Source organism: Vulpes vulpes, chromosome 16 (genome assembly GCF_048418805.1).
Source record: "Vulpes vulpes isolate BD-2025 chromosome 16, VulVul3, whole genome shotgun sequence".
Lineage (NCBI taxonomy): Eukaryota > Metazoa > Chordata > Mammalia > Carnivora > Canidae > Vulpes > Vulpes vulpes.
The window spans coordinates 42,157,656-42,172,468 of record NC_132795.1 but is presented as its reverse complement, the minus strand read 5'-3'; the positions used below and the strand labels follow the sequence as shown (position 1 = coordinate 42,172,468).

Sequence of the window (14,813 nt, the reverse complement as noted above, 5' to 3'; positions counted from 1 at the left end):
AAATAGTTAAAAAAAAAAAACTTTTAAATATCCCTTCTCAAATCCAGAAGGTACACAATCTAAACAATTAAATTGATAGAATGCACATTTTATGCCTGATCAAGTTCTTCTTTTAGGTAAAACCATCATTACTGTTACCATGTACCCAGAAATATTTTAAGAACTCAAAGGCTCATTTCCAAATTGCAAAGACAAGGTCAAAGAAAATGTGTAATACATTTGGTGACAGAAGGTAAAAGGCTTATAAACTTAAAATCACGATTTTCTGTTATCACTGTAAGTTACAAATGAAAGTAAAAGAGTTCTTTCCAAAAGCTTCAAATGTATGAGATTGGCAAATATGAATGCATGTCTTAGAGTGATCCGCAATGTGAACATTTTAGAATGGACCACTTAAAATTTTACCTTTCCTAGAAATTTATGCTTACTGAATATGTAACTCCAAAGAACATTTTATTTTAGTCCACTTTCTCACAAAGGTTGTACATGCACAAGGAGTTACAGTGTACCAAGATATCAACCCTCTCAGCACTAGGAAGCTAAGAGGAGGCACAACATGCAGCCATCCAGGGCATGGCTCCCTGGGCCAATTACTGGTGATAAAGAGCAGTATGGTGACCCATTTACCAGTGTGATATATTAAATACTCCATTTTCTCTGTATGTGAGAGTATGTGAAGAAGGTTAGTAAACAATACAGGAATATGAAAGTGATTTATTAAACTTGAGTTTATAGCCTTCAAAGCATCCATGTAAAATAAGCATTAATCAGCTATGCAAACAGATGTTAAAACAACTGCCTCAAAACATGCCAAAAATGCAAATATATAATTTTTTTTCAAATACATAATTTCTTATAAAAGCAGTCCCTAATGGTATGTATTTTTAAACTTTGATAGTACGCTTTATGAAATATGTCAGTGCTAAAAATGTTATTTAACACACAATGAAGGACTGTGAATGGGATATAAATGCTATTTATGAAGGCAAAGAAAATGCACAAGAAATGCACCATGGCACAGCAATAACTCCAATTAACCAGACAACAGAAAACTTACATATTTTTTAAATGCTGAAAGTAATAATATAAAGATAAATTTCTTAAAGAAATATAAAGGTTTAGATCAAGAGCGACATTATGGTAGGGAGTACAACATAAGCCCCGCTATGGAGTCAGAGAAAAAAAAACAAAAACAAAAACTCTAGGTTTGAATCCTGGTTCTGCCACTTACCTACGGGGAGGGCCAGGCCTCTGTTTCTTTCCTGTAAGATGGAAATAACACTACCTACCTCACACAGTTGAAGTGAAGATTAAATGAGATTAAGATATGGCACACAGTATGTGCTCACTAAATGGTAGCAGGGGCTGCTTAATAATCTAATTTTCCTCCCAATGCAGGACTCCCTTTAATAGCAGTCTCAGAGGGTCCTTCAGTCTTTGGGGAACTTATTGAATAGTGCTCTACATTTATATTAATTTTTGTCTAAGAAGCTAAAGAAAGAGGTTCATCATCACAAACTCCAGGTAAACTAAGTAGAACTTGTGTTTGTAGACAGGGGAAATGGCAAAAAAGAATTAAATGTTACACCAGTGATAAAACACTGAAACCAACAAGGTTACCATGTTCCCAGTCCCAAACCATCATTTCAATTAAACTCTTCCTGATTTCTCAGTCTAACAAACTGCAGTCAAACAACAAAAATCAGGAAGCAACTAGAAGAAATAGTAATATGATTAAAGTTATTTCAGTGACCCAACAACAAGCCCATTTATCCTTGGTTTATTATATAGAATGTTAAAAAAAAATCAGTAAGTTAGAAACTGTATTTTTAAAAATTATTTCCACTGTTGCTAGATACAATTCTGAAATTCATGACCAAAAAAAAAAAAAAAGTTTAAAAATTTGTTTCAAAATATATATATTTGGGGCAGCCCCAGTAGCTTAGCAGTTTAGCGCTGCCGTCAGCCCGGGGTGTGATCCTGGAGTCCTGGGATCGAGTCCCACATCAGGCTCCCTGCATGGAGCCTGCTTCTCCCTCTGCCTGTGTCTCTGCCTCTCTGTGTGTACCTCTCATGAATAAATAAATGAAATCTTAAAATATATATATATATGTATATATATTTGAAAACTTAACCAAATTCAGTTCCTGTCCTCAATCCATAACAACACAAAGGTGTTATTCTATGCTTCCTAATAGTGATCACTTCTCAATTATTCCCTCCAATTAATGTACCTTCAATCACAAAACATATTTTGGAAACATTAAAATCAGTTTAGTCAAGAAAATATTTTCTTGGGCAGCCCGGTGGCTCAGCGGTTTAGCGCCGCCTTCAGCCCAGGGCGTGATCCTGGAGACCCGGGATCGATTCCCATGTCGGGCTCCCTGCATGGAGCCTGCTTCTCCCTCTGCCTGTGTGTGTCTCTGCCTCTCTCTCCTCTCTGTGTATTCTCATGAATAAATAAATAAAATATTTTAAAATATATATATTTTCTTAATAACAAAGGACTTCAAAATGCAAGAAAGTTTGGTTAAATAGAAATTCCCTGACCACAAAAGCAATTAAAAAATTAAATTAGTTTAAGTATCCTCTAAAAATCACAAGTTATAACTTTGACTATATCATATCTACCAACGGGAGGTGGGGGTAGAAAGCCACCCACAAAGGAAAACAAGTTCTAAACCTAGGACAGAATCTGAAAAACATTTTAAAATTAAACAGTATGGCTTTTTTTTTTTTTAAGATTTTATTTATTTATTCATTAAAGACACACACAGAGAGAGACAGAGACAGAGAGACAGAGACAGAGAAACAGAGAGAGGCAGAGACACAGGCAGGAGGAGAAGCAGGCTCCATACAGGGAGCCCAAGGTAGGACTTGATCCCAGGTCTCCAGGATCACACCCTGGGCTGAAGGTGGCGCTATACCACTGAGCCACCCGGGCTGCCCAACAGTATGGTTTAAAAAATTAAACCATGGAGTCACAATGAAACCTTAACAGACACAAAGAAAGACTACAAGACAATACTTTAAAAAAATCAGAAGAAAGGAGAAAGAAGGGAGGGAACAGTCAGAAAAACAAAACAGTAAGTCATAGAACCTTGTAACTTATGCTTTAAAATGAGCAGTTTTTAAAAAGTTTAATACATGTTGGAATAGCCAAGTAATTAATTCCTTTTGGGCATTTAACATTCGAACTCAAAATGTAGCAATGACCATCTTTATATTATACTGTCTAAATCTTAGGTTAGAGACAAATAGGAAGGCGTATTACTGATTGAAGACATGCTCACATTTTTTAATTTATTTAAATTTTTAAAAAAATTTTAAAAAAGATTTTATTTATTTATTCATGAGAGACCCAGAGAGAGAAGTAGAGACACAGGCAGAGGGAGAAGCAGGCTCCATGCAGGGAGCCTGACATGGGACTCGATCCTGGGACTCCAGGATCACGCCCTGGGCCGAAGGCAGACGCTCAACCGCTGAGCTACCCAGGTGTCCCTAAAAGCCTTTTAATATTCATTTCTAAACTGTTTTTGAAAGTCTACATTAATTATAGTTCTCCAGCAATTATTTCAATGCTCCCTCAGTTACTATTCTTCCATTAAAAAAGCACCGCCTTACTATTACTAGTATGAGAGAAATAAAGTATCATTTTCTAACTATGAATTTTTATTGTCATTATTGAGATTAAACATTTTGTGATTCTTTTTGTACATATCACAATTTATCTTCTAAGTGTATCATTTTAACTCCCCTTTAGAAGTAGGCTTTTATCTTTAAAATACGGAGTTTGAATATTATGTGAATGTCAATGAATTTCAGAGGTCTTAGAACATTTCCTTCAAATGATTTGACATTTAATTCCAGTTTCTTTAGATACAGTCTGATTTACATTTAACTCTATCAGGTTATCACTGCCATAAGAATTTCCACATTTATACACATCCATATTTTCTATTTTTAAAGCTGATTTTTTTAGTTTTTCAGGTAAATAATCATATCATTTGCAAATAATCTTTCTTTTTTTTCAGTATCAACTCCTTTCCCTCCCTTTAACAGACTCCCTGATAGCCTACTATATTCTGTGATTATATACAGGTTCAAGAACATAGCAGTAAACTAGATTGGCAAAGTCCTTGCCCTTGTTAAGCCTAAATTCTGGTGGAGTAGAGAGAATAATAAACAATTGATGAATATATAACTTTTAGGTAAAGAGGTGCTATGATTGTGAAAATGCAAGAAAGAATTTAAAAAGATACAGTAGTATAGTATATACAAGGCTACTTAGGAAAAGAGAAGCCTTCTGGGGGAAGGTATTTTAGCATATACCTGGAGAGAGAGAGAAGAGAGAGAGAGAGAGAGAGAGAGAGAGGTGTGAAGATCTGAAATACAAAACAAACAAACCGTGTCAAGGTCTTCAGGTAGAAAGGAATGTGAATGCAATGAGCTGGAGACTCCGCCAAGCATGACTCCAAAATGTAGGTAATACTAATCACAACAATGACAACAATAATGGTAATAGAAGGTATCCTTATTTATAACATATTTTCATGAAATACTGGTTATTAATTGGCCTGAAAGAAATCGTAGCAGCCACAATTGTTGTAGGATAACAAAAGTACAGAAACTAGGCAAGAGTTCAGAATGTTGTCTCTCAAAATAAGGAAGTGGTCTACTCTTAACCAGTTTTAAGAGTTTTTTAAAAGTAAGGAATAGGAAAAAACAAACAAAAAAAGTAAGGAATAGGTGTCATACTTTATGTTTTTACAGCATATATTAAAACAAGGGGAAAAGATTTCCCACGAGTTTGTGCTTTTAAAATAATTATGCTTAAGAATCATGGAGTAGTGCACAGATATGACTAGAAAAGGTTAGCAATTAAAATACAAATATATTTAAAGACAGCAAAAACTCTAAGCTGCGTAAATTATATAATCCTCAAAGAGCTATTAATACCTTATATGAATGCTTTTGTCTATAATGTCCCCCAAAAAGAATAATGATAAAAATGAAATCAAATCCACATCTGCCTGATTTAAGCTTATGAAAACACTGAAATAACATCTGTAGAATTTATTAAGCTAGTGTTATACTTCAAAATAGCAAGTTCAGCATTTTTTTTAGGAAAATACATACATATATAGGAATCTCTTGAAATAAAATGCCTTGGAAAATAAGTAGTCCTAAAGAACTACTTAACAATTTAATTAGTACAGTCACATGAAAAACAGCTTCCCAAATACTTCTACAACCATGCATGTGATAGAGTTACATTTTATACTTTATGGATAAGGTAAATCAGGATGTTTTTTAATAAATGGCTTATGATTGACTCAATCACTGGCCAGTTTTTATCATAAATTATAATTTGAAATTATTTTGTTTCCAGAGAAAAAAATTACAAAAATATACCAGCCATTTGTTATGTTTAAAAGCTTTCTTGTCAATAGTTTTTATAATAAAATTGTTATTTGCAGATGATATACATAACTATTAAAAAAACCCCAAGACAATCAAATGGAATAATATTACTATTGTTCATATTAGTAGTAAAATTTACTTAATATTTACTTTCTGGTCTTCTAAAAGTTTTGCATACAGTTATTTATTCAATCCTTATACCTACCCATGAGTCATGTACTCTTACTATTTTTATTTTATAGATGAAAAAGCTGAAACACACAGGGACTTAGTAACTTGCCCAAGGACAACTAGCTAGTAAGTCATGTGAGTGAGATATAAAATCAAATAGCAGAACCTACAGAACCTATGTTCCTGTTCCCAATTCAACAAAAACTAGTAAGTGTTTTCTTAGGTAGTTGGTTATAAAACAAACACACACGAACTATTCATTACATCAACAAAAAACAATCAGATAAATTTAACAAAAATGGCAGCCATAAAACTCTACTTATTAAAAAAGCATAAATAACAAAAGACAGACTTCTGATAATCAGCATAAATGTGCAATAGTCAAAAATATTTTTATAAAGAAGGATGTGAAAGACCTTACCTAAGATGTGAAAATTGTCTATAAAGCTACAGCAATTCAACTATGTTGTAGTTCTGCCATAGAATCAGTGTGAGAAACAGAACAAGAGTTTAGAAACAGGCCCAAGAATACATCAGACATTATATATATATTAAGAGAAGATTTCAAATAGCCTTAAATGGGGCAGTCTGGGTGGCTCAGCGGTTTAGCGCCACCTTCAGCCCAGGGCGTGATCCTGGAGACCCGGGATCCAGTCCCACGTCGGGTTCCTGGCATGGAGCCTGCTTCTCCCTCTGCCTGCCTGCTTGTCTGTCTGTCTCTCATGAACAAATAAATAAAATCTTAAAAAAAAAAAAAAAATAGCCTTAAATGAATGGTCTAACCTCAAGGGTGAACAAATTCCTCCCTATGTGAGAAATCTAGCACACTACTTGTATTTGTAGGGCACATGAACTAAGAATATTTACTTTAATAAAAAAAGTTTTACTTTTTAAATGGTTATATAAATACCTACATAATTATCCTTTATTTAGCCTCTTGGCCCATAAAGCCTAAAATATTTATTACCTGGTCCTTTTTGGAAAAGTTTTCTAACCTGTGATCTAAAATATAACTGGTGTTGGGACAACTGGATATTAGACAACCTCACTAAGAGGGTGGGAGGAGTACAGGGGTAGAGATCCAGGCACTAATATTCACACCTTAAACCAAAAAACATTTTTTTGGAGGGGACGGGGGGGGGGGGGGAGCTTGAGTGAGGCGTGAAGAGAGAGAATCTTAAGCATGCTCCACACTCAACGCACAGCCCCATGCAGGGCTCAATCTCACCACCCTGAGATCATGACCTAGGCCAAAATCAAGAGTCAGATGCTTAACTAACTGACTCAGCCACCCAAGTGCCTCAACCAAAATACATTTCTAAGGGACCTAAGTTATATCTGAAGAATGAAGCACAAAATGCTAGAAGAAAGTAGTTGGAAAAAGTCTAAAGTATGGTCTCAAAAACGGAAACCACAAAAATAAAAAGACTGATGAGTCAAACTCAATTAAGAATGATAAATATTTTTATATTAAAAAAATCACTCATTAAACTGCAAGCAAAAACACTCGAAAAATATTTGTAACAAAGCACAAGAGACTATTAATTTATGGAAAATGCTGACAAATAAACAAGATTTGCCATCTCAATAGAAAAATAGAAAATGGCACCATGTGATCCCGGGACTCTGCATCAGGCTTCCTGCATGGAGCCTGCTTCTTCCTCTGCCTGTGTCTCTACCTCTCTCTCTGTGTCTCTCATGAATAAATAAGTGCAATAGAAAAGAAAGAAAAGAAAAGAAAAGAAAAGAAGAAAAGAAAAAAGAAAAGAGAAAAGAAAAGAAAGAAAGGCAGAAGGAAGGAAGGAAGGAAGGAAGGAAGGAAGGAAGGAAGGAAGGAAGGAAAAAGAAAGAAAGAAAGAAAGAAAGAAAGAAAGACAGAAGGAAGGAAGGAAGGAAGGAAGGAAGGAAGGAAGAAAAAAGAAAGAAAGAAAGAAAGAAAGAAAGAAAGAAAGAAAGAAAGAAAGAGAAAGAAAGAAAGAAAGAAAGAAAGAAAAAGAAGAAAAGAAAGAAAGAGAGAAAGAAAGAATGAAAGAAAAGAAAGAAAATGGCACAAAAATAGGTAATCCACAAATGAAGAAAAACAAATGACCAGCAACTGTATGGAAAAGATATGTAACTACATGACTGCATATGTGTAAATTTAACAATGTCTTAAAGTATTTTTAAGGGGGGGTGGGGTACAAGGAAAAAGAATCTCAGCAGGTTCCAGGTCCAGCACAGAGCCCCAAGCAGGGCTAGACCTCATGACCCCCAGATCATGATCTGAGCCAGAATCAAGAGTCAGTCGGGCACTTAACTCACTGACCACCCAGGAACCCCTGTTTTAGTGTATTTTAAAACAGTAAGTTTCTTTTGTATACTGCAAAGACTTAAAGGTAACAACTGATGAGAGTAAAAACTGGTATATTTTTACTTTCCAGTAAAAAATATGTCGGGCAGCCCGGGTGGCTCAGCAGTTTAGGGCCTGCCTTTGGCCCTGGGCGTGATCTCGGAGACCCAAGATCGAGTCCCGCGTCGGGCTCCCTGCATGGAGCCTGCTTCTCCCTCTGCCTGTGTCTCTGCCTCTCTCTCTCTATCATAAATAAATAAAAATAAATCTTAAAAGGGGGGGGGGGTTGTAAAGCAAATCACTGTTATTTTTGTGACAAAGCTAAACAGGAATGGTAACCAACATATGTAAGTGTATTTAATCATTTTGACTAAGAACCTCTGATACACAGTATTTCTACTCTCTAGAAGACAGACATCTTTGTCATTCTCTATACATACTTTATTCCAGATTGCAGTGTGAAGGCTTATCTTCCTAATCAGAATGAGTGCTTTTCATCAATAAGTAATATTCCATTACTATTTTTTCCACAAAACTTAACTTGCACTATAGAATCACAGTAACATACACATAGATAAGTTTTATAGTTTTTGCAAAAACTATATCCCAAATTCTTTAACTACAAGATCAATACACAAACACAGAAACTTAAGAAAAAACAAATTCAATTATAATCTATATCCAAGAGTATATAAATGGACAATAAGGTAACAGAAAATTAATTAGAGGACATTAGTCACCACATATTTGGAAGACTCCTAAGAACACAACTGATACATTGTTGCCAAAATGACAATTTTTGAATTAAAGGGGAGTAATACCACAATGGGGGGGGGGGGGATCACCAGATTAAACAAATTTGTGAAATTCTAAGACATAGGAAGTGATTTACTAATGATCAACTTTAAAGAAAAATGAGAGCATTTGTTACATATCTTACAATTTTATAAATGCTTTAAATATCAGTAAGAATCTCATCAGGTTAATAACTAGAATAGATTGTTATAAAGAGGAGGGAAATTTGGAGCAGCATAAAGGGTTGAAAGGATAAAAAAAGTGGGTGGGTACAAAGTACAAAAATGCACCTGGTTTGACTACTACAATATATAGTGTATAATTTAAAGAGGCATACTAGAATTTGGAAATAACCATTAATTTATTTTAAAATATTTTATCAATTTACTAATTATGACTTAGCTATGTTAAATCCTTTCAATCCAAATGGGATTACTGAACTACTCGCCTTCCAAAGCACTTAATTAATCCACACCTCTATATCACCTTCCATGTTTTGACCATAGTTCTTCAAAAATTTTTCTGTAGTAGCAACCCTATAGTTGAACAGAGGAGATGCTCTTACTAACTAAAGTTTAGGATTACAGCCTAAAGATTACACAACAAAGGTAAAATTTCATTGAATCTTCCTATTTTATCTTTAAATCTTGCAAATCTGCTTTCTACTCTATAGGCATATTTTAATATAAAAATACCAAGTTACTTCACAAGTTAAAAAAAACAACAACTGATGATCGAAAAGTGATATGATGTTTACCTCTTGTCTTTGAGTAGTTCTTACAACAGTATTAACCATATCCCAACTTCAGAGGTATAGGACATTTTATCTCCCACTAATATGTAAGGGCATCATTTCTGTATCCCTAGGGCCTAGCACTGCGCCTAAAACACAGTCCCTCAAACAAAGATGGTACTCTGCATTTCACATACTGCTTTTCAGGAGCCAGAAAGAAACAGACATACACTGCTGAGTAAACACAATATAACTGATTAACTTACATCTTTTTCTGACCGATGTGGAAACATAGAAGACTGGCTGTAGTACATGTTTTCGTCATGGTAGTCACTGTCGACCCCCTCTACAAACTTCTTTCTTGAAGCACCAAACATGCTGTTTGTCACCTAAACAAAAAGATTGCTTTTATCAAAAGTAATATTTTGGAAGATCCCACGTTTTAACAAACTCCTATGTGGAAAACAGAAGATAAAAGAAGCAATGCTAAGATAAAGAAACAGATCAACTAAGGGAGGGCTAATGGGGCATGTGAAAAAGTCATAAATCTAACTATAAGAATACAGTATTATATTTTTGTTTCCAGGCTCTAAAAAGCAAGAGGAGAAACTTAATAAAGCCTATTTAATACAATAATTCCACTTACTTTAAAAGAAATATCATTTATTCTTGAAATCTGCAACCTCAAATATAACTTTCCCATACAAAGATCTTTAAAAAATTAACTTCAGGTTTAATTATTCAAAATCCTCACACATATCTTCAGTATTAGTATTTTGTCATCATTATGTCTAGTTTGTAAATGATCTGTTTTCCAGAGCATATCATCTTCACTCACAATCTAATAAGTTTATTGAGATGTATAGCACTTGAGTCAGCGAATAATGGCAAACCAGAAACTTTATCTCTAGCCACAAGGACCCACTTCACATAACAGTGACGTTTCATTTACCATCCTGGTTTAACTTTACAGTTTCTGTTACGTAACCTGCTTATTACTCTTGTTTTTTTAAGTCTTTACCACATTCAATATTAGTAATTTTGAACTAACACCAATACAAATAATTACTAAACCTATGCTAATTATCTTTTTTTTAAAGGCAGTGTTAGAAAATGGTCACATTTCTTTATTTTTTTAGGTAATTTCTCCACCCAATGTGAGGCTCGAACTCATGACCCCAAAATCAAGAGTCGCATGCTCTACTGAGCCAGGCAGGCACCCTGTGCTAATTTTTTCTCCTTAGGATGACCTCTTTATAAGGTTTCCAAAACTATCAACTGACTAGGTTATTTCTGGTCAATGTGTCTTCCAACAATGGTACTTTGTAGTCTGAAGTAAACTGAAATGTCACGATGGAAGACATTTGTAAAGACTTGACTACATAGTGACTACATCTTTTCACAAAAATTGTGGGGAAAAACTCACATCAAATTTGACATCTGTCTTGTACACTCATAGTGAATAAGGGTATTTTCTTCAATTATAAATAAGAAATGAACAACTTCTTTTACTTCACATTTCAAAATCAAACGTGTAGTTACTACTATTTATGGGTAGGCATGGTGAACCGATAAAGTTCCAGTCTTTAATGACCATATTTGACATACAAGTTTGTTGAAAGCACCAAACTATTTAATAATTGCTTTATATCTTATGGTCCCCTGTTAAGTTTTTAAGAAACTCAAATATTTAGCCATGCTTCCTTTTAAGGTCTGAGAAAAAGGTATTTAGTTAAATATGAGCAACAGTCTGATGACAATTTAGTGACTGTTTGGGGGTTATTAATTTCTTTAGTGTGAAATACAGAAAGTTATTTTTAAAGGGTTTATTATTTTGTTAGAATATACTTAAACTTCTTTAGTAGTAGACTCCCTGGTAAATCTCATAGAAGCTCTTCTGTAATTCTGAATGTAATTTCAGGGAGTAGAATCCCACATGCCTATCCATCAAGCCCCTAAGTAGTCTTTAACAGGAAAAAGAAGTGTTTTTTAAGGAGTTTTATTACAGAAAAGTAACAGTGGAAAAAGCACTTTAGTCTGCAATTAAGAGTCTTTACAGATGAGATTTTAAAAGTTTATTTTGTGAAAGTTAAGGATATATTTAATTCTCTTTAAAGGATCATTACTATTAAGTTCTAATTCTCAGAAAGGTAAACATGTGGAAATGGCATGATACCTAGAAAATTCAGTAAAATATCAGGAGACTACCAGGGTTACCTCTCATCAAATTATACACATATAAATCAACTCAAAGGATACAAAGTAAACTCTCCTTAACAATTTTTGTATGACATTTATCATCAAAACCATTATACACTCCTAGAATTCCAAAATTGAAATTAACTGTATAGAATAAAAAACTTCATGTCAATATTGTGTAAAAGGCTTTACTGTTTGAAAGTAAACCATATGAAATCCCTCAAAGGAGAGCAGAAATGTTCCTCGTTCATTAATATAATTTTCCCACACTCACTGTGTGTGTGTAAGAGAGAGAGAGAAGGGAGGCAAAAGAAAGAGAAAATACCAGAAAGCAGAATTTCATTTTTGTTTTGTGTATTTCAACACAGAAATTATATAATCAGTTCAAATATGAATTATTCTTACATGAGTTCAGCAAGAAAAGAAAGGTAAGAGTGTTAATACTTTGCTTGCTCTCCAAACGCAACACCAGTCCAGGAATAAGTACCAAAATGACATAAAGAATTATCTGATCCAGGGCAGAGAGAGAGAGAGAGAGAGAGAGAGAGAGAAAAGGAAAGAACAGAACTACACAGTAAGTTTTTCATAAAAGCTAGTTTACTTCATTTTTAAGAGTCTGTGCTTTATTCCACACAGAATGAGGCACTGGGGTAGTAAAAGTATTTTAGACAAGCCATGAAAGATGAAACTAGGAATTTAACAACCAAGCAAAGAAGTAAGGGAACCAACTACACAAAGACCTGTAGGAAGATTATTCAACAGACACAGAGAACAGCAAGATCCTCAGTGGTGTGACTCAAGCAGTAGGAACTTAGAAGTCAGTTACTGGTGGTCCCAAATCTTGCTGTGCCTTGCAGGCCCTGAGGGACTTTGAATTTTAATTTTATTCCATGTGAGACAGAAGTCTATAGGGCTTGGGGATAGTCTGAGTAACAATTTGACATATGTATTTTTTAACAACTACAGTTATTCTGTACGGAATGGACAGAAAAGAAGAAGGGAAGCAGGTGGTGAGAAATAATAGTAAATTAGACCACAGAGGTAGTGGTAGAAGTGGGGACAACATGGTTAGAAAAAGGATATATTCTGAGAGAGACCAGACACTAATGGATGGATGAATGGATGATACTAAAGGCTAAGGTATTTACATTATTTCCTGGAAGAGAGTAAGTAGTAACCAAAGGAATCTAGAAATCAATTTTTATCCATTTCAAAGAGGATATGACAAGAATATACTGAAATTACTGGTAATTTTAGCCATATATATTAAAGTCAATTTGGTAAATGGAAATTTAAAAAATAAAATCATACTACATTTTACATCATATAAACCATTCGTGAGAATCTTTAGTATATACCAATTTGTCAGCATTTTTTCAAGCAAACATATCAAGGGCTTACATCTACTTTGTTAACCGACTACCTTCTCTCTGGACTTTCATATCAGGAGAAGCAAAAAGTGAGATTTTACCAAGAAAGAATTTGATATGACATACATATGTACCAAAAGCAGTTTCTTAAGCCTTTTTTGAACATAGGTCTAAAAGATTTAATAAAGACATTTTATCTTTCCTTTGATTCCACAAACTCTAATCAGAAAGATAAATATATAGGTTAGCTCACACTAATCTTATCATCCTAAGCACCCCCACCCCAAACCTCCTCCCACCACTCACCCTCCTTGCAAAAGAGTAGGTATCAAAATGAAATAGTACAGAGAAGGGGATAAAGTGACAGGCAGAGTGGAAGCACCAAGCTGGCTGGATTTTCCCAGTATACTTCTTCTTAATTTAATTTAGCTATGAATTCCTAAGGTATGACACCCTCAACATTTAAATATAGTATTTCAAACATAAATAAATACAGTATTACAAACTCAAATACAATAAATCAGAATCACAAAAAAAAAAAATATTTGTAAAACCGTGTACTTAAGATAATCTAAACCAGTAACTTCAAAGACTAGTAAAGTGGCCACATGTGGAATGGATGACAATTAAAGAACAGAAGGAAAAAAAGCAAGGCCTGGAGCTTTTTAAAAAGTTCAGGGAAACAAAACTAGGACATCTTATAAATGAAAAACTTGAAAATATACATCTGAAAAAACCACATAGGAAAGGGTGAAAAACAGACTCAGATCATACCCAAGGCAGGATGAGATTTAATCTTACACATATTTCCTTCAGCAAGGCCTCTGGAGAGGAACTTACTCTGAAATCATTTATTGTCTATAATGCTGGCAAATGTTGGCCCGGGCATGGAATCCTATTCCCAGGGACAGAAACACATCCATGGCAGAGTGGTCCTTTTCCTGATAGCAAACAAATGTAGGTTGATTTCAAAATCTATCTCCAGGATTAACTCAAGGTTCTAGCAGCAAATTTTAAGGTACCCTAGACATTTCTACCTAAGAAGTACAATAAACTAAATCAGTATTTAAAATTGATTTTCCAAGTTATTTTCTCTTGTTTTGTTCTGTACATCCAAAGTTCTGTTCTTTCTTCAAAGTGGCTTTCACATCTTTTTTTGCCATCCTTCCTATCATCATCTTAGTTTAAGCTCTAGATTAGTTCGGTTTAGCCTTCTGACTAGTATGCTTTCACATTTCAACGAACATGCTGAAGGGATACTATAAGAACTATGCCAAAAACTGTCGTACAGTGAGGCACCTGGCTGGTTCAGTCAGTTAAGTGTCTGCCTTCAGCTCAGGTCGTGGTCCCAGGGTGGAATCCCTCTAACCCCTCGACCTGCACTAGCTTATGCTCTTTCTCTCAAATAAAATCTTAAAAAAAAAACAAAAAACAAAAAACAAAAAACAAACAAAAAAAACAGCTGTGGTAATGAATACAAAAGTAACAGCTCCGAGTCTTTTTTTAAAATTTTTTTAAAGATTTTACTTATTTATTCATGAGAGACTCACAGAAAGATGCAGAGACATAGACAAAGAGAGAAGCAGGCTGCCTCTGCGGAGCCCAATGTGGGATTTGATCCCAAGACCCCAGGATCACACCCTGAGTGGTAGGCAGTCACTCAACCACTGGAGTCCTCAGCTCCAAGTACTGAACAAGTTAATAGTCTAGCTGGGAAACATACCTGTGAATAAACAATTACAATATGAAAATCTACACAGGTACTGAGGGCACAAATAAGGGAATATTTGTG

At 34.6% G+C, this 14,813-nt stretch overlaps 1 protein-coding gene across 23 annotated transcripts in view; it reads right to left on the bottom strand.

Moving 5' to 3' along the window:
- Positions 1-14,813, bottom strand: part of CNOT2 (CCR4-NOT transcription complex subunit 2) — a 117,498-nt gene that overhangs the window by 36,275 nt on the left and 66,410 nt on the right. For 18 of the 23 annotated variants that reach the window (XM_072741748.1, XM_026001731.2, XM_026001726.2 and 15 more), the window contains one exon: positions 9,719-9,841. In XM_072741748.1, the coding sequence (XP_072597849.1) occupies positions 9,719-9,841 (123 nt within the window). Of the gene's footprint in view, positions 1-9,718; positions 9,842-13,861; positions 13,963-14,813 lie in introns of all 23 variants that reach the window. The other 5 variants (XM_072741756.1, XM_072741754.1, XM_072741755.1 and 2 more) reach the window with 1 other exon arrangement.